The sequence below is a fragment of the Chelonia mydas genome, chromosome 1 (assembly GCF_015237465.2).
Source record: "Chelonia mydas isolate rCheMyd1 chromosome 1, rCheMyd1.pri.v2, whole genome shotgun sequence".
NCBI lineage: Eukaryota > Metazoa > Chordata > Testudines > Cheloniidae > Chelonia > Chelonia mydas.
Genome location: NC_057849.1, coordinates 344,861,365 through 344,884,033, shown reverse-complemented (window position 1 = coordinate 344,884,033; position 22,669 = coordinate 344,861,365). Strand labels below are relative to the sequence as shown.

The following is a 22,669-nucleotide window of genomic DNA, read 5'->3' as shown; positions in this document are numbered from 1 at the left end:
CAGGGTAGCATTCTGTGGGCATGGGTAATGTATACAGAAGAGAAGGGTAACGGGAAAAGCTATCAGGAGGGGGGTACTAGGTAAAGAAGGCACTGGGAGGGCACTAGCCTACAACTCAGGGGATCCTGGTCAATTCCCAGCTCAGCCAGACTTCCTGTGCAATGCAGTCTGTGTCTTGGGAGGAGATAATATTGTCCTACTTCAGAGTTAGGATTAAATACTCATGTTTGAGGGGTACTAGCATAGCAGGGCAATGGGGACTCTATGCACACCTAGACAGAACCCCCTCATCCTCCACCTGGTCTCACACACCTCAACCCACCACTTCCAGACACCAACCAGATCTGGCCCAGGTGGAACCAACTCCTATTGACTTCAGGGGAGCTACACCTGCTTACACTGGGGGACAGGGGGCAGGATTTAGTCCCCACAGAACACCAGATGGAGGCAAGTTACATAACTTGGCCACTTAGCCATCGTGGGTCACTGCTGAATGAGGCCCTTCAGCTGGGACCTGCTCTGCTCCCCCTCACCCCAAAACAGCAAGAGTCAATGAAGTGTAACAGAGGTTTCCCCCTCCCCGACAAGGGCCTTCACTGCCCATCCTCATGCCTTGGTCCAGGAGCCTCACTGCACTGAGCCAATCCTCCCCCATGGAGTGGCTGACTTGTTCCCCTTGTTTCCGCATCACCCGCCTCCCTGGTGTTTGGAGTCTCAGGGTGGCATCTGACCCCGCTACAGGCAGGAGACCAACACATGCTGGGGAGGGATAGCTCAGTGGCCTGAGCATTGGCCTGCTAAACCCAGGGTTGTGAGCTCAATCCTTGAAAGGGCCGTTTAGGATCTAGGGCAAAAATTGGGGATTGGTCCTGCTTTGAGCAGGGGGTTGGACGAGATGACCTCCTGAGGTCCCTTCCAGCCCTGATAGTCTAGGATTCTATGTCCTACCGCTCCTCGTTCATCTTCGGCCTCTCTGTCTGCTCCTCTTCTTCCTCCTTCCCAACCCCACCTCCAGGGAGCAGCCCAGAGCACCAGCCTTGCCCCGCCAACTCCTGCATCTTTCCTCCCCTTTGCCCCAACGGCATCCGGGCCTGACACAAGGCCCAACAGGAGCCACCCAGGCCATTCGATGGGTTTCTCCGCAGGCGATGAGGTGACTGAGGTACCACAGCCCGTCCCTAGGGAACTCCCCGCCCCCCGGCCCGGACCCCCAGTGTGGGGGGCTGGGACCCCTCGCGGTCTGTCATTACCGACACCGTGTCGCCGAACCAGCAAGCCCCTCCCCCCGAGGTACCCCGCCGGGCCGGGCCTGCGCCCCCCGGGGCTGTGCTCCCCCCCCGCCCCTCCCCCCGCAGTACCCCCCCCAGGGCTGCGCCCCCCCAGGTCCCCCCCCGGGGCTGCGCCCCCCCCAGCCCCTCCCCCCGCGGTACCCCCCCGGGGCTGCACCCCCCCCAGCCCCTCCCCCCGCGGTACCCCCCCGGGGCTGCACCCCCCCCCCAGCCCCTCCCCCAGACCCCCCCCGGGCTGTGCTCCCCCCTCGGCCCCTCCCCCCGCGGTACCCCCCCCAGGTCCCCCCCCGGGGCTGCGCTCCCCCCGCGGTACCCCCCCCAGACCCCCCCCCGGGACTGCGCTCCCCCCGCGGTACCCCCCCAGGTCCCCCCCCGGGGCTGCGCCCCCCAGCCCCTCCCCCCGCGGTACCCCCCCGGGGCTGCGCCCCCCAGCCCCTCCCCCCGCGGTACCCCCCCGGGGCTGCGCCCCCCAGCCCCTCCCCCCGCGGTACCCCCCCAGACTCCCCCCCGCGGTACCCCCCCCGGGGGCTGCGCTCCCCCCTCAGCCCCCCTCCCCCGCGGTACCCCCCCAGGCCCCCCCCGGGTCAACGCTCCCCCCGCGGCCCCCCCCAGGGAGCTGCGCTCCCCCCTCCGCCCCAGGCCTCGAGCTCGCGGCAGAGCCCCCCCGAGACCCGTTCCCCAGCCCCCGCGGCACCGCCCCCGGCAGCCCCGCCCTGACGCCTGGGGACAGAGCCCCCGGGCCCCCGCCCCGCCCCGCACCCGGTATCTGCAGGTAGAGCGAGGCGAAGGCGGCGACGTAGACGGCGGCCAGGCCGCCCAGGAGCAGCTGCCGGGCCAGGCGCGGCGGCTCCCCCATGGCGCGAGCGGCGGCGGCGGGACCCGGCCTCCGAGCGCCCGACACGTCCCCGCGGCCCGCGCGCTCCCACGGCGCCGCCCCGCGCCAGGGGAGACCCGCCCCCGCCGCGACGTCACCGCGCCCCCCGCGCGCGCTCGCCGACGTCACCGCTCGTGAGCGGGAAAAACGAAAGGGCGGCCGGCCGCGGGGGCTGAGGCGGAGCGGAGCGATTCCCCCTGCGCCGCGGGGTGAGTGTGGTACGGTCCTGGTCTCCCCGACGCGACACCTCCCGCCCCCGCCCCGTGGTACGGTCCGGATACCCCAATGCCTCCCCCACCCCTCCGGTACCGTATTGTCTGGATTCGCCCCGCCCCGGCGTGCGGGAACCGACTGGGGGCGGGGGTGTTCTGTTAGGTGCCGGTTTTGGTGGGACGCATTCCGGGGGGTACCGTCACGTGACACTCTTTGGAACGGGCGGGGGCCGGCGCTGGGGGGGCGCTGGGAGGATGAGGGGCAGAGCTGGGGGGCAGAGCTGGAAGGGATGGGGCCAGAGCTGTGGGGACGGGGAGCAGAGCTGGGGGGATGGGAGGCAGCTGTGGGGCTGGGGCAGAGCTGGGGGGATGCTGTGGAGATGGGGGGGTGCTGTGGGGACAGGGAGCAGAGCTGGGGGAATGGGGGGATGCTGTGGGGCTGGGGCAGAGCTGGGGGGATGGGGGGATGCTGTGGGGCTGGGGCAGAGCTGGGGGGATGCTGTGGGGACAGGGAGCAGAGCTGGGGGAATGGGGGGGTGCTGTGGGGCTGGGGCAGAGCTGGGGGGATGCTGTGGGGATGGGGGGGTGCTGTGGGGCTGGGGCAGAGCTGGGGGGATGCTGTGGGGATGGGAGGCAGCTGTGGGGACAGGGAGCAGAGCTGGGGGAATGGGGGGGTGCTGTGGGGATGAGGCAGAGCTGGGGGGATGCTGTGGGGATGGGGGGGTGCTGTGGGGACAGGGGGCAGAGCTGGGGGGATGCTGTGCGGATGAGGGGCCAGAGCTTGGAGAGGTGTTTGGGGGGCCAGAGCTGGGGGGGCGCTGTGGGAACAGGGGGACAGAGCTTGGGGGACGGGACAGCTGAGGGGGATGCTGTGGGAACGGGGGGCAGAGTTGGGGCAGCACTGGGGGGGTGGGGGCTAGAGCTGTGGGGGCGCTGTGGGGATGGGGGGGTGCTGTGGGTCGGGGAGCAGAGGTGGGGATGGGGGGCTGCTGTGGGTTGGGGAGCAGAGCTGGGGAATGGGGGGGTGCTGTGGGGACGGGGAGCAGAGCTGGGGGGATGCTGTGGGGATGGGAGGCAGCTGTGGGGAATGGGGGGGTGGGGATCGGGGCAGAGCTGAGACGGTTGCTGTGGGGATGAGGGGCCAGAGCTTGGAGGGGGGTTCGGGGGGCCAGAGCGGAGGGGGGTGCTGTGGGGAAAACCCCAATCTGGTATCAGGGTCTTCCCCAAGATACACTAACCATCCTGAGTCTGATGCATCCCTGGGGAGACCCTGGTTCCTTTAGCCTTGTCCCCTTTTGCGCCTGCGTACCATGATCGGACGTCCCCTGTGTCCTAGGGCCGTGGTTCTCCGGCTTTCCAGACTACTGTACCCCTTTCAGGAGTCTGATCTGCTTTGCACAGCCCAAGTTTTACCTCACTTAAAAACTTGAGACTAAAAATACAAAAGTGTCACAGCACACTATTACTGAAAAATTGCTGACTTTCTCATTTTTACCGTGTAATTATAAAAAAATCAATTGGAATATATGTATATTGTACTTACATTTCAATGTAGAGTATACAGAGCAGTATAAACAAGTTATTGTCTGTGTGAAATTTTTGTTGGTACTGACTTCGCTTGTGCTTTTTATGTAGCCTGTTGTAAAACTAGGCAAATATCTCGATGAGTTGATGTACTCCTTGGAAGACCTCTGCGAACCCCCAGAGGTACACGTACCCCTGGTTGAGAACCACTGCCCTAGGGTCTGACCCCTCCCTGAGTCTTTATTGCTCCAACTTTTCACACTCCCTGACCCTCCCCCCACCCCATCTGCTCTCTTCGCTCCTGGGTCTGACCTCTCCATCCCTCTCTGACAGCCAAATACTGCAGTCAGCATGGTCCTGTATGAGGCACCAAGGCCCACTACCTGACACTGGCTAAAAAAGGGAGGGGAGGCGAGGCACCCTCCACAGCATGGGAGGGCAGGATGGGGAGCAGGAGAGGCACACGGGATGGGCTGGTTTTGAGGAGAACACTCAGGTGTGCAACGAAAGGCAGCTCCTTCCTAAAGCGTAAGAAGATCCTATGTGTAAAGTGAAGGAGGACTTGTGGCACCTTAGAGACTAATAAATTTATTTGAGCATAAGCTTTCATGAGCTACAGCTCACTTCATTGGAGTGATGCCCATGTTCAGAGTACTCTGGCCATGAGTGAGCCTGCACCTGTGTAAAAACAATGAGGAGTCCTTATGGCACCTTAGAGACTAACACATTTATTTGGGTATAAGCTTTCGTGGGTTAGAACCCACTTCATCAGATGCATGGAGTGAAAAATACAGTAGGGAGGTATAAATACACAGCACATGAAAAGATGGGAGTTGCCTTACCAAGTGTGTGTGTGGGGGGGTCAGTGCTAACAAGGCCAATTCAAACAGGTGGATGTGGCCCATTCCCTACAGTTGACAAGAAGGTGTGAATATCAACAGAGGGAAAATTACTTTTTGTACCAGACTGGATCCTAAGACCCAGGAGTCAGGTCATGTGTGCTTAACTGTTTGCAGAATTGGAGCTCAGGTGTGCAGATTAACTATTATAGAATCATAGAGTATCAGGGTTGGAAGGGACCTCAGGAGGTCATCTAGTCCAACCCCCTGCTCGAAGCAGGACCAATCCCCAACTAAATCATCCCAGCCAGGGCTTTGTCAAGCCTGACCTTAAAAACCTCAAAGGAAGGAGAATCCACCACCTCCCTAGGTAACGCATTTCAGTCCTTCCTACTGAAAAAGTTTTTCCTAATATCCAACCTAATCTTCCCCCACTGCAACTTGAGACCATTGCTCCTTGTTCTGTCATCTGCTACCACTGAGAACAGTCTAGATCCATCCTCTTTGGACCCCCCTTCAGGTAGTTGAAAGCAGCTATCAAATCCCCCCTCGTTCTTCTCTTCCGCAGACTAAACAATCCCAGTTCCCTCACCCTCTCCTCAGAAGTCATGTGTTCCAGTCCCCTAATCATTTTTGTTGCCCTCCACTGGACGCTTTCCAATTTTTCCACATCCTTCTTGTAGTGTGGGGCCCAAAACTGGACACAGCACTCCAGATGAGGCCTCACCAATGTCGAATAGAGGGAACGATCATGTCCCTCCATCTGCTGGCAATGCCCCTATTTATACAGTCCAAAATGCATTTGGCCTTCTTGGCAACAAGGGCACACTGTTGACTCATATCCAACTTCTCATCCACTGTAACCCCTAGGTCCTTTTCTGCAGAACTGCTGCCTAGCCATTTGGTCCCTGGTCTGTAGCGGTGCATGGGATTCTTCCGTCCTAAGTGCAGGACTCTGCACTTATCCTTGTTGAACCTCATCAGATTTCTTTTGGCCCAATCCTCTAATTTGTCTAGGGCCCTCTGTATCCTATCCCTACCCTCCAGCATATCTACCTCTCCTCCCAGTTGAGTGTCCCTTGCAAACTTGCCGAGGGTGCAGTCCACACCATCCTCCAGATCATTTATGAAGATATTGAACAAAACCCGCCCGAGGACCGACCCTTGGGGCACTCCGCTTGATACCGGCTGCCAACTAGACATGGAGCCGTTGATCACTACCCGTTGAGCCCGACGATCTAGCCAGCTTTCTATCCACCATACTTCTTTAACTTGCTGGCAAGAATACTGTGGGAGACCATGTCAAAAGCTTTGCGAAAGTCAAGGAACCACACGTCCACTGCTTTCCCCTCATCCACAGAGCCAGTTATCTCGTCATAGAAGACAATTAGATTAGTCAGGCATGACTTGCCCTTGGTGAATCCATGCTGACTGTTCCTGATCACTTTCCTCTCCTCTAAGTGCTTCAGAATTGATTCCTTGAGGACCTGCTCCATGATTTTTCCAGGGACTGAGGTGAGGCTGATGGGCCTGTAGTTCCCCGGATCCTCCTCCTTCCCTTTTTTAAAGATTGGCACTACATTAGCCTTTTTCCAGTCATCCGAGGCCTCCCCCAATCGCCATGCGTTTTCAAAGATAATGGCCAATGGCTCTGCAATCACATCCGCCAGCTCCTTTAGCACTCTCGGATGCAGCGCATCCGGCCCCATGGACTTGTGCTCGTCCAGCTTTTCTAAATAGTCCCGAACTACTGCTTTCTCTACAAAGGGCTGGTCACCTCCTCCCCATGCTGTGCTGTCCAGTGCAGCAGTCTGGGACCTGACCTTGTTCGTGAAGACAGAGGCAAAAACTAGCCCAACAAGGCCATAATTCTGACCAGGTGCTGCTAATGTATAAATAATACAATCAGTAATTTATGAAACATGCTTCGCTTTATTTCTTTTAGCTTGGCTTGGTCAGTTTCACTGGGATTTCTAGTCAGTTTCATGGTCAGGTTTGTTTATTTCCAGGCATTTGTGTAGGTCTAAAATCAGATAAATATTTTTTTATTTGTAAGTTCTCAGACACTAGCTTACTGTTACCGTGTGTTGTGTCAACACAGGGGAATGTTTATGTCAAAACAAAGCCCTGTTTTTTGTTTGAATTAAAACATTTTTATTGGCCTCAGGTTTTACAAAAGCCGACTTTTTATAAAAACAAAATTGGAGCCAGCTTTGAGCTGACTGCATCCCATTGAATGACTACAGGCCACATAGGACAGCATTGTCAGCAAACTGATGGACCTGTGTCCTCGTTGTGTCCCCTCCTGGCAATTCTAGGGATCTGTTATGATGGAGGATGTGGAGTCACGCTTCCTGCACCTTCTGCAGCCCATCCGGGATCTCACAAAGAACTGGGAAGTGGATGTGGCAGCCCAGCTGGGGGAGTATCTGGAGGAGGTAAAGCATCCTTTCCTTCCACAAAGAACAGGGTGGCGGGGAGGAATGTCAGTATCCAAGTGCCACAGTATGGCCAGTGGCCATGCAGCTGGAATTCCTAGCATGTGGTGCTTGTTTCGATCCCTAATGTTCTTGTTTCGATCCCTAATGTTCCTGTCCCTCAGGCCAGCCCTGACACGTTGTCACTGGCATTAAACTCTAAATATCAAGTCCTGGACCTCAGACCTGTTCCTTTTGCTCCCTGCCCTCCCTGTGAAGTGCTCCTGGATCCACAGTAGTTTTAGAAATGATGCTCAGCACAGACCTGTTCCTCGGAGAACCATTGCCACCTATGGAAGAGCTCTAGCCTCAAAGGTTATAAGAGAATGCAGTCTCCATTCACTCATCTCATCTCGTCCCCCAGGTGCAACTACAGGTTTGCTGTGGGGCCAGGGCTTTGTCCCCTCCAAAGTATCTCTTCCTGCTGTGTTGTCTCTCAAACCCAATCTGTAAAATCAGCTTATGTCGTCCCATGTGTGTGTTCTGTAGCTGGACCAGATCTGCATTTCCTTCGATGGCGGCAAAACCACCATGAACTTCATAGAGGCAGCTCTGCTGATCCAGGGTTCTGCTTGCATCTACAGCAAGAAGGTGGGGAAGCCAAGGAGAACTACCGTGACTCACTCCTGTTGCCCGTGCATGGCCAGGAGGAGAGCTTCTGTGGAGTTTGCCAGCTGGAGGCTTGTACAGTGGGTGTTTTGGGGAGTTTTGCTTGACTCTGAAAGTGTTAGGCCACCTGCACATGTGCTGATTTATTAAATGTAGCCCTGAAACAATAGACATCACTCAGCCCCCAATGTGGCTAGCCCCGTCTCTATTTGTATATGGACGTGCAGCCTGCAGACGCTACCAGTCTCACGACATAGTTCTTTGTTCCTCAGTCAAAATGCTCCCCTAAGCTGGAGTTAAGGCTGAAAGTGTCAAGACCTGGTGAGAACACTGAAGTTATCAAAAACAAACATTGGGGCCTTTTTAAGGACCACGTCCACACTATCCCCTAATAGAGGCAGCCTCCCTGAGATCCTTACATCCCACCCTCTAACCCTCTTGCCTTATTTTGGCAGGTGGAATATCTCTACTCTCTTGTTTACCAGGCCCTCGACTTCATCTCCAACAAAAAGTAAGTGAAGATTTTCCTTTTCCGGGAGGTTGCCTCTTGCAAAGTCTGTCTGGGCGGGGTCCCACCATGATAATGGTAATGACTTCCACCAACCCAGCTCCAGCAGGCTAATGCATCTCTTTCTGACCTGTAGTTCCTGTCCTTTTTATCACGTTCATGTTTCTTTGCCCCTCCCTAGACCCTTCCAAGCAAGGGTCTTGTAGCACTTCGCAATCACTAACTAATCCTTCCAACACCCCTTCCCTTAGATATAGGTAAATTATCCTCCTTTTACAGGTGGGAAGCAAAGTGACTTGACCAAGTCTACAGAGGAAGTCCCCCGCAGAGCGGGGAATAGACCCATGAGTCCTGACTCCCTGCTCAGATCATAAGGCACGCTCGGTCTTTATCTGGTTTTAAACTGTTGTCATCCAGGACCATCTCTGTGGCTATTTTTTGCTGGTTTTAATGCTAGGCTCCTGTCCTGCAAAAGGATCCTCCTGGAATAATGTTGAAGTCAGTGGGTCTCTGTGCAGGTTTGAGGGGTCTCTGGTGGGGATCCAGCTGTAGGACTGGGGCCTTAGCTGGTGTGATCATTTTATCCCAAAAGGCTTTACAAGCAGTCTCAGTGCACAACTTAATTACTGTAACGAAACACACAATGCAGCCCAGTGAGTGAGGTATTAAATAGAAAGAGGATCTGGGCAGGATGGCCGAATAGGCCTGGTATGTGGGGGATTTTCGGCACCTCGCTAGCAGACGGATGCCATGTAGTAGCAGTTTTCAAATGTAGCATGTCGTCTCTTTAGTAACTTTTCCATCCCCGTATATCCCCATTCGAACTGGCCCATGCTCAGTACAGGTCTTCGGTTAAGAGAGGAGAGATCTGTTCAGGGTGGATGGCAGCAGCCGTTCTGAAACGGAAATCCCCCGGACGGGTGAAGGTCTGCTAATGGCTCTGGCTTTGAACAGGCACTTGGCTCCAGCCACACGAACCCACCTCCGAAATGGAATTCACTTTGGGCTCCCCTGCTTCTCTCAGCCAGAGGCCTGGCACACCGGGGGCACTTGCTAGGGCCTTGCTGAGGCGGGAAGGGACAGAACCGACAGGGAAGGATGCTGCTGGGGGGCTGGAGATGCTAGAAATGGAGTGTGTTAAACAGTTCTCTCCAAGCTGCCTCCAAGTGAAATATGCCTCCACTTCCCCTTCCCCATTCCCGGACGGAAAGGGAATCGACTCAACAAATAAGGGATTTGCTGGCCAGGCCTAAGCCCCCCTCCCTACTGCAGCCAAATCCCACATTTTGTCACTTGCACTCCTGCACAGGAGTGGTGGGCTCCAGCTCCGAGCCAGGCCTGCATATAGGAATCAAGTGCACTTTAGTTGGCTCCCATCAGAAGAATAACTTACCGATGTGGCTGTCTCCCTCCTGGGCTATTTAACGCTGAGCCCTTCGATAGCCCTTCACAAGGACAAAAGAGGCCCTGGGAGCTTCATCTGCTGCCCACTCCCGGGCTGGAGGAGACATGTTACATCCCTGTGTCTTTTGTCAGAGTAACTGTTGCCCCAGGGCACACCCAACCAATGACTCGGACATCCTGGGCTCTGCCCCTGGGAACTGCCCAGCTGACAATAATGGTTTTAAAAAACTCCAGTGCCCTCTTGTGTTTTTTCCCTCCCTGACCCAGGCGGGACAAACAGCCTACGTCGGTGGGGGAGGACGGCACCGACGCTGACGTGAGCGCTGGGCCCAGGACGGAGGAGGAAGAGGTAAGACAGCAGGCGTGGTGTGTATCCTTCCTGCGTGCCAGCAGCGGGCGTGCAGGCAGTATTCCGGCGGTTCTCTGCCTGGAGTGTGCTGGGTGGGTTAAATGGTGGTGGGTGACCTTCGGCTGCAGCCTCGGGTGCCAAGTCGAATTGTGCCCGGCCTGATTAGTTGCTACGATCGCTTGCCAGCAGGCCACTCCCAAACTGCTCTTCTCTGGCTATGGGGTATTTAGACTCGTCCCTGCCCCCAAACACCCTGGGCCTGAGGGTTTGGTCTCTACTCGCCACCATAAGTGCAGACACAGCTGTAGAGTGCAGACACACCTGTAGCTACACACCGGAGTGAAAGGCTCCTGCAGTGGGACACTGCACTGCTGAAAGTAGCCATGTAGACGTGGGAGGCCCTGCTTGGGCGTGTATATACCCGGGGTCAGGCCTGTGGGGGACTGTATTCTACTTGCCTAAGATGCGTCTACACTGCTAGCTGGGCTTGCAGTATCTGTCCTCTACACGCCACTATGCAAAGTGTAGCTTTGTAGCATTTCAGCCCTTCACCTTGTGGGACAGAGCCCTCAGCCTCTGCAGCCCTCCAGCTCCACCCCACAGACTAAACGCTGGACCTCCACGGCTCTCTCTGTCTCTTGGGACAGAGGGCTCTCAGCTGAAGGGTGTGTGAATGCTTGCCGGGCCACTCTGAGGGCTGGGAGAGCCTTCAGCAGGTGCACAATATAGCTGTAATGGCTAACCAGCAGCGCGGCTTGTGGAAGCCTGGCGGGCTGCCCTCGGGGGAGCAGTGGCTGCCCTGTGGTGTCTGTGGAGATAAAAGGTTCCCAGCTCCAAGGCCCCTGGGAGCTAGGGATGTTTCTCAGGGCCTGTTGTGGCTCCCAGGCTCAGCGCACTGTGTGTGTGTCACATTGCCTCTATACAGATAACAGTGTATCGGTGAATTCTGCTGCTATCCCCAAACTCGCTGGCCACCATGTTCTAAGGCATTTCTGCTAAGAGACCAGCTTGCTTTGGAAGGAGTTTGCCACCAAGTATCTGGGAACCCATAGCCCCTGTGCACCGGTTGGAGAGCTCCCACTGGCTCTCTGCCTCCTCTCCTCGGTCCCGGGTTCAGATGCGGATCTGCAGACCTGTTCTCGTTTGGGTCAGGGTGGACTGAGCCCAGGGCAAGAAATCAGGAGTCACTCCATGATCTTGGGCACGTCACTTCCCTCCCCCGTGGCCCAGAGATCCCGACCTGCCTTCGGGGGTGGTGTGGGGATCAGCAGAGTGTGTCTGTATGGCATGTCAAAGAGACACAGCTCTCTGTGAAAAGTGCTCCATGTTACTGCTCTCTCCCTGCAGTTCCTCTCATTGGATGACATCAAGGACACCAACGTGGTGAGCGTGGACATGAAGAAAGATCACCAGCCTAATGTAAGTGACATGGTCCCCATCCTTCATGCCCTCCCTGCCCCTCTCATGTCCCTTCTGCCTCCTGATCAGGGGTTTCCGAGACTAGAGTCTGCCGTGTCCTATGCGCCAGCTTGCCCACCCCAGCACCCCGTCTAACTGAGCAGTGCCATTAGGGGAGACCTCTGCCAGCGAGGAGTATTTCCAGCCATTCCTGCAGACAGAACCCTCCTCAGCAGCAAGTGGTGACGCACCGTGGGTACCAATGACTGTCATCTGGCTGGTGAGAGCTGGTGTTTGTACCCTGGCAGGACGGCATTGCCCAGCGCCCAGCCTGCCCTGATAGCCCTGAGAAGCAGATGAAAAAGCTCTCTGTATGTGTGAACGCTTCTTCCCAGCTGCAAGGGCCCTGTCTGTGGAGTGCAGCTGGGCTCCTTTCTTCCCGCGATGGGCAGCTGGGAACATGCTGTCCTATCTTTGCAGACTGTGAACATTGTCCCCTTGACTCCGATGGCCCTGGTACCCCCAGAAGAGGCAGAAAAGAAGGACAACCCCCTGTTCAGGTAAAGGCTTCCCTTGTAATGCCTTTCAGTCACTCCTCTCCTGCCATCTGCTATCTCTCTCTCTTGCATTTTCTCACCATTGGTGTTAGGGTCTGGCCCTACTCAACATCTTCATTAACGAGCTAGAGGAGAGAGAACAGTAGCGGGAGGGAAAGAATCCAGAGGGCTCCCGTGAGTTCAGAGATGTGGGCAGGACATCACATGAGATTCTTCATGGGAAACGCAACTGGGGGGAAGAACAATCATGGAGGCACAAGCCTGGGGAGCAGCCAGGGATAGAGGCGGGAGAGTGAGAAGCCAATCCGATTGAGATTGCCATGTGAGATGGGCCACCATGAGCCTGGGTTAAGAGAGGCCCTGTGTCCTGGAGCAGGGAGGGGATAGCCCCCCTCTGCCTGGCTCCAGGGAGATCCTAGCTGGGATTCTGCACTCAGCTCTGGCCCTATTATATTGGAAAGAGGGGGTCTGTCCAGGGGTGGGGGAAGTTCAGAGAGCAACAAAACATTTGGGGTGCAGAGGTTGAGATTTGGGAAGAGATGAGCGGAGCTAAACCTGTCCTGTCTGGCTAAACAACAGGGGGATGTGACACCAGTCTGTGCTACTTAGAAGGGCATGGCCAGCCTGGAGACAAGGAGATCTTGGTCTCCCTTATGTAGGCCCCCTCACTAGGATCTGAGCCAACAGAAGTCCCATTCATTGCTGGCTTGGGGATGTGACTGGGCTCAATGGGACCCAGTGGGTCTCTCCCAGGTCTGGGGGTCTCTCCCTTCTTCCTAGCACCCCATGTGACCTTTTACGAACCCACGCTCCGGCTGCGCCCTGGAAACCAGCGATGGGGCTGGGTCAGAGCCGTTCTAATGCTGCTCTTTCTCCTCAGCCGGAAGGGGGAGATCCTGGCCAGCCGGAAGGATTTCCGCATGAACACGTGCACCCCTCACGCCAGCGGAGCTCTCATGCTGGAGCTGGCGGGCCTCTCACCCACGCAGTGCTTCCAAGCAAGACACCAGGCTGGGGCCCCCGGCAGTGCTACAGGTGCAGGGCTGGGCTGGGGATCTCCCCTTACCTTCCCACAGCCACTCCAAAGACCTTCTGGGAGGGGATGTGGGAGCCGCAGAGTCCCCGTCCTGTTCGCTGCTCCCCCTTACATCTGTGGAGAGGCTCTTCATTCCTGCCCTTTCAGCATCCCTGTCCCCTTCCGTTCCCTGGGACGGGCCAGGTAGGTTGCTTAGCGGCTGCATGACTCCCACGTAGGGCCTGGAGCACTCTCCATTGGCTGGACCTGCCTCCAGCGAGGATGCTGCGGGGACGATGACAGAGGCTTGCTGCAGCACGGCACGGGCGGGAGAGACAAGGGGATTGGCTGAGGCAGCTCGCCCCATAGGCAGCGATGCCTTCCGGGGGGCTCCCGGGTTCTCCTGTGCTGTGGCTGTAGCCCTGTGCTAGGTGCTTCCCCTCCATCGGAGAGGCCGACCTGAGGGGTATGGGGGAAGCTGGCTATAGAAGCCGGCCTCGTTTATGGCAGGCTGGAGTGAGCCTTGGTCACCAAACCAGCAGCTATTCAAGGGGGGTACTCGGGGAGCCAAGGGATGAGACCCCAGAGGGGTAATGCTTGGGGGACATCATTAACAAGTCTCCCCCCTCCCCTGATTCTGCCTCATCCCTGCCAGGAGGGCAGAATGCCGCCCTGGGGTCTGGAAACGCACCCATGGAGGTCAGTGCCTGTGAGACTCCTGTCCCGGTCTTGAACTTCTCTGAAAATGAAGGTGAGAGATGCTGCCGGTTTGCTGTGTGAGATCCGGGGTTTCAGAATTGCAGGAGAGGTTTCCTCTCGGGAGGGCGGAGGATGGATGGCTTCCGAGGCTGGTTGTGGCCCCATGGATGGAAAGGGACCCATCTCTTCAGGGACTGACTGTGCCCCTCTCTGGTAGGCGCTGTGGCACCAGAGGGTGGTGACGACGACGACGATGCAGGAGGGGGAGGTGATTTCTTACCTGATGCCCCAGAAGGGGGCGTGGAGACCAGTCCTGCTGCTGTCGAGCACATTCAGCCGCAGAAGGTAGGAGTAGGGCCGTCGTCGTGGGGGCGGCATGGGGAGGTGGGACTGCTGCACTCACTCCTGTCCAGCAGCCTGGGGTCCCCACAGGCCCAGCTGATCACTCTCGCCTCTGTACGATGCTTCAGGAAACTAACTGCCTTGTTCTCTGCCCGCTAGAGTGCGCCCGAGGGCAAGGGGTACATGCTGCGGGAAAGGGCCCCTGCCGTGGAGCCCAGCGCCCACGTAAAGGTGAGAGAGGTCTGTAGGGACCATCCAGAGGGGCAGCAGAGTCCCTTGGGGAATGAGAGCAGTTCCCAAATAGTAACTCAGGGGAGGCTGGTGATCTGGGAACTTCCCCACTGCACTGTGTATGCCAGGGAGCAGCTGCCAATGGGCACAGGCCCTAGAGCTAATCGCTGTGAGTCCTGAACTGGCTGCCTAAGCCATGCTTTGGTGACAACGGGTGCTCCCTGCCTGCTCAGGGAGGGGGACTGCAGCGGGGAATTGAGTGGGAACTGACAGCCTGGCCATCAAGCTGTCCCATTCACTGTTCACTCATGTTCTGTGCCAGGAGATGCTGGATCTGTGGCGAAGCCTTGACCCCTTTGACGACTCTGAGGACAAGCCCTTTAAGAAAGGTAACGAGGGGCCAGCTGACCAGTGACTTGGCCTGGCTGCTCTCCGGGGTTTAGCAGCTGCTTGACCATAGCAGGGCCTGGGATGATATCCTAGCCTGGGTGTTTAGCTCCAGGAAGCAGGAACCACTGGAAGGGCTGCGTGTGCTGTGAGCAGGGAAGCCCCCATCGTAGCACCTCCTGCTGTCCATGGAGCAAACTTCCGTTCCCCCTAGATGGGAGTGGCTAGTGGAGTGAATGTGGCTGCCCCTGTCCTGAGCTGAGCCGTGTGACAAGGAGCGAGTACGTGTCCCTGCCTGCCTGGACTGGAGCACCCAGCCTGCATTGCCTGCTGGGCCTGGGGGTCTCTCTGGGAAAGGCCCCTGGGCTGACAGCGGGAGCGGCTGCAGTCCAGGCTGTCGTATATCATGGGCTGCACTTTGACACCCTGACGCTGGAAAGCAAAGGGAACTTCCTCCTTCCTGAGCACCCCCAAACCTGCCTCCCAAGGCGCTTGCAGGACTGCTCTGTGCTGGGAAGAGGGGTGGTGTCAGGCCCCCGCAGCACGTCTTCCAGTGCAACAGAGTCACAATGAGTTCGGAGGTGCCTCTGAACTGAAAGGCAGATCTGGCAGGGACTACGCTCACGGGCCTTGTCCTGAGTCCCGAGGCACGTGACTGTATGGCTGGGCGTCAGTGGCTCCTAACACTCACCCAGCCACCCTGGGGTCTCCCTGGAACCGGTACTGGCGGCTGCTGCTGCAGAGAGTGGCAGAATCCCCTGCTGCTTCCTTCCTTTCTCCACCCACTGTGACTGCAGCTCATTCCCTTCTCTGCACCCGGCTCCAGGCAGACCCTTCACGGTGCCGCGTGACCTGGACGATGTGCCCGGCAGCAAGCGGAAGAGGAGGGCACCCAGGAAGCTGCAGGACTTCATGAAGTGGTTTTCTGCAACCCGTGAGTATCTTTGCTCCAGCTCTGCTCCCCTCCCCTGCAGCCTGCTCCCTGGCAGGGCCCTTCTCTGCCAAGAGACGTGGCCTCTCGACGCCCACAGCCTCAGCATCCTAGCCCTGTGGCGGCTGGTGGCTGGACTCTGTCCTGGGGACTCCCCTTGTCCTGCCGGTGTCACATGGGACCACAGCCCGACCCGTTCGGCGGCCCTTGTATTCAGCCTGTCGCCTGCCTGCCGTTTGGCGTGGATCACAGAACTGGTCCCAGGCTCCATCCAGCCCAGTGACGAGCACCAGCTGCATCAGGAAGGGACTGGAAACCCCAGAACAGAATATGCTGCTCACAGCAGGGCTCCGTGTGCTCCGCAGCAAGCTGGTCCTAAATTCTGCCGTGCGCCCTGGATTCTGCCGTGCCCGGCGCAGCAGACTGGAATTCTCCAGCCGGGCAATGGGCGTTGAAAGGCAGAGTGGCCACGTCAGCCTATTGTGATATCAAATTCCATTTAGTTCAGGCTGTCCCCCCACCTCAGGTCCACACACACCAGAGATTCTTGCGTTGCCCAGCGTAGAACTGCACTGTGGAGATTGTCAGGGGAGAAGGTGCGAGCCTGGGGAGGGGGTTTGAAATCATGGGATAGGCCATACTAGTTGGGCGTTCTTGCCGAAATGATCGGCCGTGAAATAATTAATGGTACTGACGTTTAAAGTGTCGTCATCACAATTCAGAGTCGGTCTAACTGGAAAGAATGGTGCAGAGCTATTGGTTCAGACTGTCTGCAGACTCAGGCAGATATAGCTGCATCAGTTACGCGTGGGTCACATTGTCAAGGTTTTCTCTATAAAGCTGAGGGCCCACAAGCTTCCTAAAAATGAAAATTCATTCTGTGGAGCCCTGTTCCGCTGCCAGGGGCGCATTGCTCATGGGCCCTGCCCGTAGGGGCCGGTTCTTCCCATCACCTCGCAATTACTCTGGTTTCTATTTCTTATATGTTGTTCCCTGCCTAATAGAACTGTGGGTGTTCTCATCTACAGATACACGTCAGGTCCTTTCTGAGCTCAGTAAGGTCACTACGAGAGGACAGAGCGCGGCACATGGCGTTTCCTCTCATCAGTGGCTGCCCTTTGCTCGGGTATCATGAGAGCGCAGAGAGCTGTGTCTGATGTGACCGTCCCTAACCCACTTGTTTGCATCCCTCTATTAGGTCCTCTCGCCGCTTCTTCCCCCCGTGATGCAGGTCTCCTTAGGCTGCTCTGCCTCTCCAGGGAGGTTCTGGTAACCCTGTAACCGTCGTATGGTACCAGGGCTGGTAAAGGAGCTTTGCATGGCCACAGGGCTCTTGGAGAGGAGGTAGCATCATCATCTGGCATCCATATGTTTGTCCATCTTATCCGGGCCCTATTGCTATAGTATCGGAGCCTTGCCACCTATAATGTATTGCTCCTCCGCACCCCCCGAGGCCTGGCAGGGTATCCTCCCTTCTGGTCACCTGGGGACTGAGACCCAGAGACGATGTGACTCACCCCAGGAGACACAGGGAGTTGGAAGAACAGGGACTTGAACCCAGGTCACCCCAATCCTTGGCTGGTGCCTGAAGCACTGGGTCAGCCACGCATCTGTCCTTAATCCCACTCCTGCCCCCAGTAATCTGCTGGCTGGTGTCCGACTGACAGGGCTATCCCCGCAGAACCCGGCTGTCTAGTGTTGCCCATTTCTGGTCTCTCCCCAGAGAACGACCGAGCTGACAGCAGAAGAACCAAGAGGAAAGGGCCCACGTTTGCTGGTGAGCGGGACGTGGCTGGTGATGTGCGTGTGAGGCAACCTCCCTTCGCTGCCCACTCTGCTTGCGCTAAACGCCCCTCCCCTCCCACACCCAAACACCTCTGGAGCCTGCTTTTCACGGAGCCTCGCAGAGCGAAACCAATGAGTGCGTCTGCGCTGTCCCAGCCCCAGAGCATTCCTCCCGGCTTGTCTACACTGGAAAGCACACTGCAGTGTAGACATTAGCTATGCCGATGGGAGGGGTTCTCCCAACTTGCAGGCCAATCTGTCTCCTTGAAAGGTGGGAGCTAGGTCAACAGAAGAACCCGCCTACACGGGGTCTTAAGTCGGCATCACTGCATCACTTCGGCATGTGGATTTTCACACCCCCAAGTGATGCAGCTCGGTCGACATGCTTTTCTAGCATATTACCAGCCCTCAGGTCCCACATGGCGGGAGATCCCGCCGGTGAGGTGGAGGGTCAGGGAGAGAATGTGCCTTGAGCCCTCTCCCCATCTGGACACGCACGTCCCCACCCCAGGGAGCGCTGGGCCAAACTGGTTGGGGCGGGATGTCCAGCCAGCTGTCTCACTGAAGGGGGATGGGAACTGCATGCCCGGTTGGTTGGCAGCAGCTCCCGCCCCAGGGCTCTGGCTGCATGTGTCTGTCCTGGAGCTCTTTCTTCCCTTGTGGCTGGGGGTGGAGCTCAGCCAGTTTGTGACTGCAGCCAAGCCAGGGCTGTGCCTAGAGCCTGCGGGCAGGAGCCGTGCCGGGCGTCCAAGCCATGCCGCCTGGCTCCGTCCGTCTCTGCCTGGCGGTACAGTTCTCATGCTCCCACTGTGTCTTGGCAGATCTGGAGGTTCTGTACTGGAAGCAGCTGAAGGAGCGGCTGGCCGTGCAGAGGAAGCTGCAGAGGAGAACGGTGAGGCAGCAGCTACGCTGGGGCACGAGCGTGAATGTGGAGGTGCCCTTGATCCGCCTGCAGAAAGGGGCAGGTTCCTGTGAGCACTCGTGCTGCTATGGGGCTGGGTGGCACTTGGGCAGCCACAGAGATTGGCCGGTGGCTAGGGCACCTTTCCCTGGCGTGCCCCCCACAGGGCAGGGACCACGTGGGCAGCCCCACCCGGCACGTACTGCTCAGGGGCTGTGGGTATCATGGCGATGTAAATCCCAAGGACGGCCGCTGGCTGGTGGCAGGCAGGCACTCACATTGAGACCAGCGGTGACGGCTGGGCCTGTTACCTCTCCCAGGGCCTGCTGCTGGGGAAGCATCTGCAGGAGGAGGAGCTGTGGGAGGAGGCTGAGGAGGAGCTGAATGCTGCGGACGAGGAGCAAATGGACGACTACCTGGATCACGACGGGGGGGCAGGTACTCCCGAAAGCCTCAGAGCCTGGGGCAATCTGTGCACCATCATTGCCACCCTGGGCACGGGATCCTGGCCACAGTGCCTCACTCCTGCCCTGGAGGTCTGGGCCAGTTAGTGCCCATCAGAGGGGTGGCATTTGCTACGTTGGGCTCAACCCCGCTAGAAACTGGAGTGAGAATTCATGCTGGGGCTGTTGCAGCTGCCGGACAGTGTCTGCTCTGACCTGGGCCATACCTGAGCTAGACAGGCAGGCTCTGTGCCCCGCTCTGCCCCTTGGAAGCCAGCGCAGGATTTCCTGGCCCAGGGCAGCTGCTGTGTGACGGCTTTGTCCTCTCTTGGGTGGGTCAAGGACAGAGCAGGCTGCAGGGACTCCCCACAATCCCTGCTCCCCTTGGCTCAGCGGTTCCGCACTCAGCGCGTGGGAGCTAAACGGGGCTCGATGTCCGGGCAGGAACTTTCCCACGAACCCTTGACCAGAGTCCTCTCTCCTTCTGCAGATGACTTCTTGGAGCAAGAGGACATCCACCCAGAGGCCCCGGAGCAGCTGGCCGAGGGCGACCTGGGTAATGTAGTCCCAGACTGGTGCAGCCTCATTTACCCCAAGGGGCCTGTGCGGGCAACGTGCCCGAGCCTGGAGCTACAGCAAGGATGTGTAACGCAGAGCAGGCATTACCATAGCTGGGCACCTGTGGACTACGTGTCCCAGCATGCAGTGCTCTGCCTTACAATGGAGCACTGCATGCTGGGACCTGTAGGCTCCATGGGTTGCGGTTAAGTTAGAGATGCCTAGAGCCCTACCAAATTCACAGTCCATTTTAATCAATTTCATGGTCAGAGGGTTTAAAAATTGGTCAATTTCACATTTTCAGATATTTACATCTGAAACTTCAGGGTGTTGTAACTGGGGGGTCCCAACCCAAAAAGGGGTCTTGGGGGCGGGGTGTCACAAAACTGTGGTAAGGGGGTCGTGGGATTGCCACCCTCACTTCTGCGCTGCCTTCAGAGATGGGTCTGATCTCTCTCAACGCCCCCGGCCCCACCCTCCCCCAGAGTGGCTGTGCAGGGGGAGTCCCATTCCTCCCCAGCCTGGGGGACCAGCAGCTGGAGCCCAGTGCAAGGTAGGAGTCCCGGGTGGGGGTGCCCCCAGCCCTGCCCCTCCAAAGCTAGATTTCACAGGGGAGGTCTGATTTCATGGCCCATGACGTGTTTTTCATGGCCTTGAATTTGGTAGGGCCCCAGAGATGTGGTTGGCTGCACCAGGCCCCATCTGGCCTGTGGGTTCATCAAAACCTGCCTATGTTAGGAGAGTGGTGTGTCTCCCCACCCTGAACACGTGCGTGTGCACATTTGCACATACCCAGCTGCTCAGGTAGCAAGCTCCATGTGCTTTCTGTGGACAGTGAGCCCCATGGCGCTGGGGAAGCGCCGTCCCTGTCAGTGGCTTGGCAGGGCGCCCGTGACAGCTTGCGCTACTCTCAGCTACAGCTTCCCCTTTGCTTTCAGGCCCCTGCGCGATTCCTGACTCCCTGAGCTATGAGGAGCTGGTGAGGAGAAACGTGGTACGTACCCATCCCCTGGGGGTGGTTGGGGCAGAGCGCAGGGCCTCTCTGCCTCAGCCTGGCCCTGCAGTGCCACCTGCCCATCAGCCCTTCTTGCTGCCTGGGTAGCTGTGCCCTTCCTGATGCTGCAGCTAAGGGCCGTGGCTTTCCAGGGATGCCTGTAAATGTTCATTCCCTCCTAGCCCAGGAACAAGAGGGATGGTGGGGGGCAGGCGGGGCTTGTTAGCAGGTCGGAAAGCCTCGACCCAGCAGGGCCAGAGACAGCACTGGATTCTCTCAGCCTCTTAGCTGTCTGATTCCCCCATTTCTAGGCCGTGCAGTTAGAGGGCCAGGCCTGAGCTCTCCAGCAGAGATGGGGAGCTGCCCAGCTGCTCCTTGGGGTGAGCCCTCAGCGCTGAGAGGTGAGCACCACCACACCCATTGCAGCTGGGGGGCAGCGCCCCTGCCAGCGCTGCCTTAGGTGTGGGGAGCAGCCACGTCTGGCAAAGCTGGCACAAGTGACCCCTGCCCACGTCTTCGTGTCAATGTTCCCCTGAGCCAGTGGGGAGCTGGGAGTGAGGCACAGCCGGGGCGGACGCTGGAATCTTCCCCCCTCCTCCTTTTCCCTGATCCCCCATCTCTCTGTCCCCAGGAGCTGTTCATTGCCAACTCCCAGAAGTATGCCCGCGAGACGGTGCTGTCCCAGCGCATCCGTGACTGGGAGGACAAGATGGAACCCAAGCTGCAGGAGCAGGTGAGGCCGGAGCATGGGAACCTGTCCCCGGCTGTGGGGGAGCTGCTCCAGGTGGAGCACGGGCTGGGCTCTCTGCAGGGATGAGCCCCAGGGGTGGGTGGAGTGCGCAGCAGAGGGCTAGGAGCGAGGGTGGCTGGGCCCCTGGCAGTGGGGCTTGTAGGGTGTTGCTGAAGTGAGGCTTGAGAGCATGTCCCCGTCCCCCCCCAGCTCTGTGCAGATTTGGCCAGAGCTCTCGGCCTGGTACTCTGCTCCCTGCAGGGAAGCCCAGGCCTGGGTCCCAGTCCCTGGCGGGCATCTCCTCTCACCCTGTTGACTTAAAGGTGCTGCCACCCCACTGCACTACAGGCTGAGCGCGTCTCTGATTAGCTGCTGCCTGGGGAATGAACAGTGGCATAACCTAGAGCAGGAGCCCAGGCCTGGGGGGCTCCCAGCACTGTTGCTACCCCCCTCTGCCAACGGCCCCCAGTCCTGACCCACAGCCTGGGCTTTCCCCATAGCTCTGCCGGTGCCCCTCAAACCCAACCTGCTGTCCCGCCCTTGGCTCCCACCACAGCTCTGCTGGTGCCTCTCAGCCCTGGATAGAGACAGTTGTAATGTGGTTTAGGGCAGGGGGCTGCCTGGGTCATCCTCCCGCTCCCCCAGGAGTTGGCCAGCTTTTGCTAGTGGCCGTGGGTGAGTGGGGTGGGGCTTGGCCTGGCCCCTCAGTGCTGGGCACAGTGTCTAACTCCCCCTTTCCCATGCAGGAGGAGCGAGCCGCCTTCGACATCCACAGCTACGGGGACCAGCTGGCGGCGAGCTGTGGGCAGGTGGGCGAGTGGCACTCTTTCGCCAGCCTGGTGGCGGGGAAGCCGGCCTTCGAGGTGTGTCGCTCCATGCTGGCCTCGCTACAGCTGGTGAGTGTCTGGGCTAGGCGGAGTGCCCTGCTCCCCACGGACAGCAATCAGCCCCTCCACCCTGCTGTGGGGTGTGCGGGTGGCCGGCCTCGCCCCTGCGAGAGTCGCCTGCGGTTGGAACTCCCACGCAGGCTGCTGCCCTCTACCCTTGGCTCTCAGCGCAACTCCCCAGGGCCACTCCATGCACCTGCATTGCTGCCATGTGCCCCTCTGCAGGCCCTGACCTGTACTCCCTCATCAGTGGTGTGCCCCAGCAACAGCCCCATGCCCCCACTCTTGGATCCCAGTCCTAGCCGGTCCCCTAACCCTGCTGTTGCCCCCTTACAGGCCAATGACTACACGGTGGAAATCAGCCAGCAGCCAGGCCTGGAGGAGGCGGTGGACACCATGAGGCTGCGACTCCTGACCCAAGAGCGAGCGCACGAGCGATTCCACACCTACATGGCCCCCTCCGTGTCAAACTGAGAGCGCCCGCGGGTTTCTGGGGTGCATGGCACCCCCAGGGCTGCTGCGTTCCTAGCGCCCTGCCTATTCCCTGTGTATATACTGAGCTCTGGCAGCACGCCCTGTACAGCCTGTCCCTTTCGCTGCCTCAGCTGTCTTCTGTGGGCCCAGCGCCTCCTCATGTGGGGTGCGCCCCTCTTCTTCTCCCTTTGCTCTGCCTCTTTCGATTGGCACAGCCTGTGCAGTAATAAACCATGGGTATGGTCTTCGGAA

At 58.4% G+C, this 22,669-nt stretch overlaps 2 protein-coding genes across 3 annotated transcripts in view; one reads left to right on the top strand and one right to left on the bottom strand.

The window, feature by feature from the left end:
* Nucleotides 1-2,235, bottom strand: part of LMF2 (lipase maturation factor 2) — a 19,968-nt gene extending 17,733 nt beyond the window's left edge. The window contains exon 1 of the mRNA XM_037889471.2: nucleotides 2,049-2,235. Coding sequence (XP_037745399.1) covers nucleotides 2,049-2,145 — 97 coding nt within the window. The 5' untranslated portion in view covers nucleotides 2,146-2,235. The remainder of the gene's footprint in view (nucleotides 1-2,048) is intronic.
* NCAPH2 (non-SMC condensin II complex subunit H2) lies at nucleotides 2,227-22,669 on the top strand. 2 transcript variants are annotated; one of them, XM_037889472.2, is made up of 21 exons: nucleotides 2,227-2,372; nucleotides 7,057-7,176; nucleotides 7,705-7,806; nucleotides 8,280-8,335; nucleotides 10,004-10,085; nucleotides 11,433-11,504; nucleotides 11,964-12,043; nucleotides 12,921-13,075; nucleotides 13,711-13,806; nucleotides 13,972-14,099; nucleotides 14,256-14,327; nucleotides 14,650-14,716; nucleotides 15,541-15,648; nucleotides 17,369-17,422; nucleotides 18,252-18,322; nucleotides 18,652-18,769; nucleotides 19,265-19,330; nucleotides 20,271-20,326; nucleotides 20,958-21,059; nucleotides 21,803-21,952; nucleotides 22,280-22,669. In XM_037889472.2, exons 2-21 carry the CDS (start codon nucleotides 7,066-7,068, stop codon nucleotides 22,415-22,417), a joined length of 1,884 nt encoding a protein of 627 aa, XP_037745400.1. In that variant the 5' UTR covers nucleotides 2,227-2,372; nucleotides 7,057-7,065; the 3' UTR covers nucleotides 22,418-22,669. The 2 variants fall into 2 exon arrangements, with proteins under 2 accessions (XP_037745400.1, XP_037745401.1); XM_037889473.2 differs by having other exon boundaries at nucleotides 2,337-2,429.

Excerpts from the sequence above, each read along its gene's own strand:
- NCAPH2 (XM_037889472.2), top strand. The coding sequence starts at position 7,066 with ATGATGGAGGATGTGGAGTCACGCTTCCTGCACCTTCTGCAGCCCATC. Across the intron at positions 7,177-7,704 it reads TGGGGGAGTATCTGGAGGAG|CTGGACCAGATCTGCATTTC; the intron begins GTAAAGCATCCT and ends TGTGTTCTGTAG. Across the intron at positions 18,770-19,264 it reads GGATCACGACGGGGGGGCAG|ATGACTTCTTGGAGCAAGAG; the intron begins GTACTCCCGAAA and ends CTCCTTCTGCAG.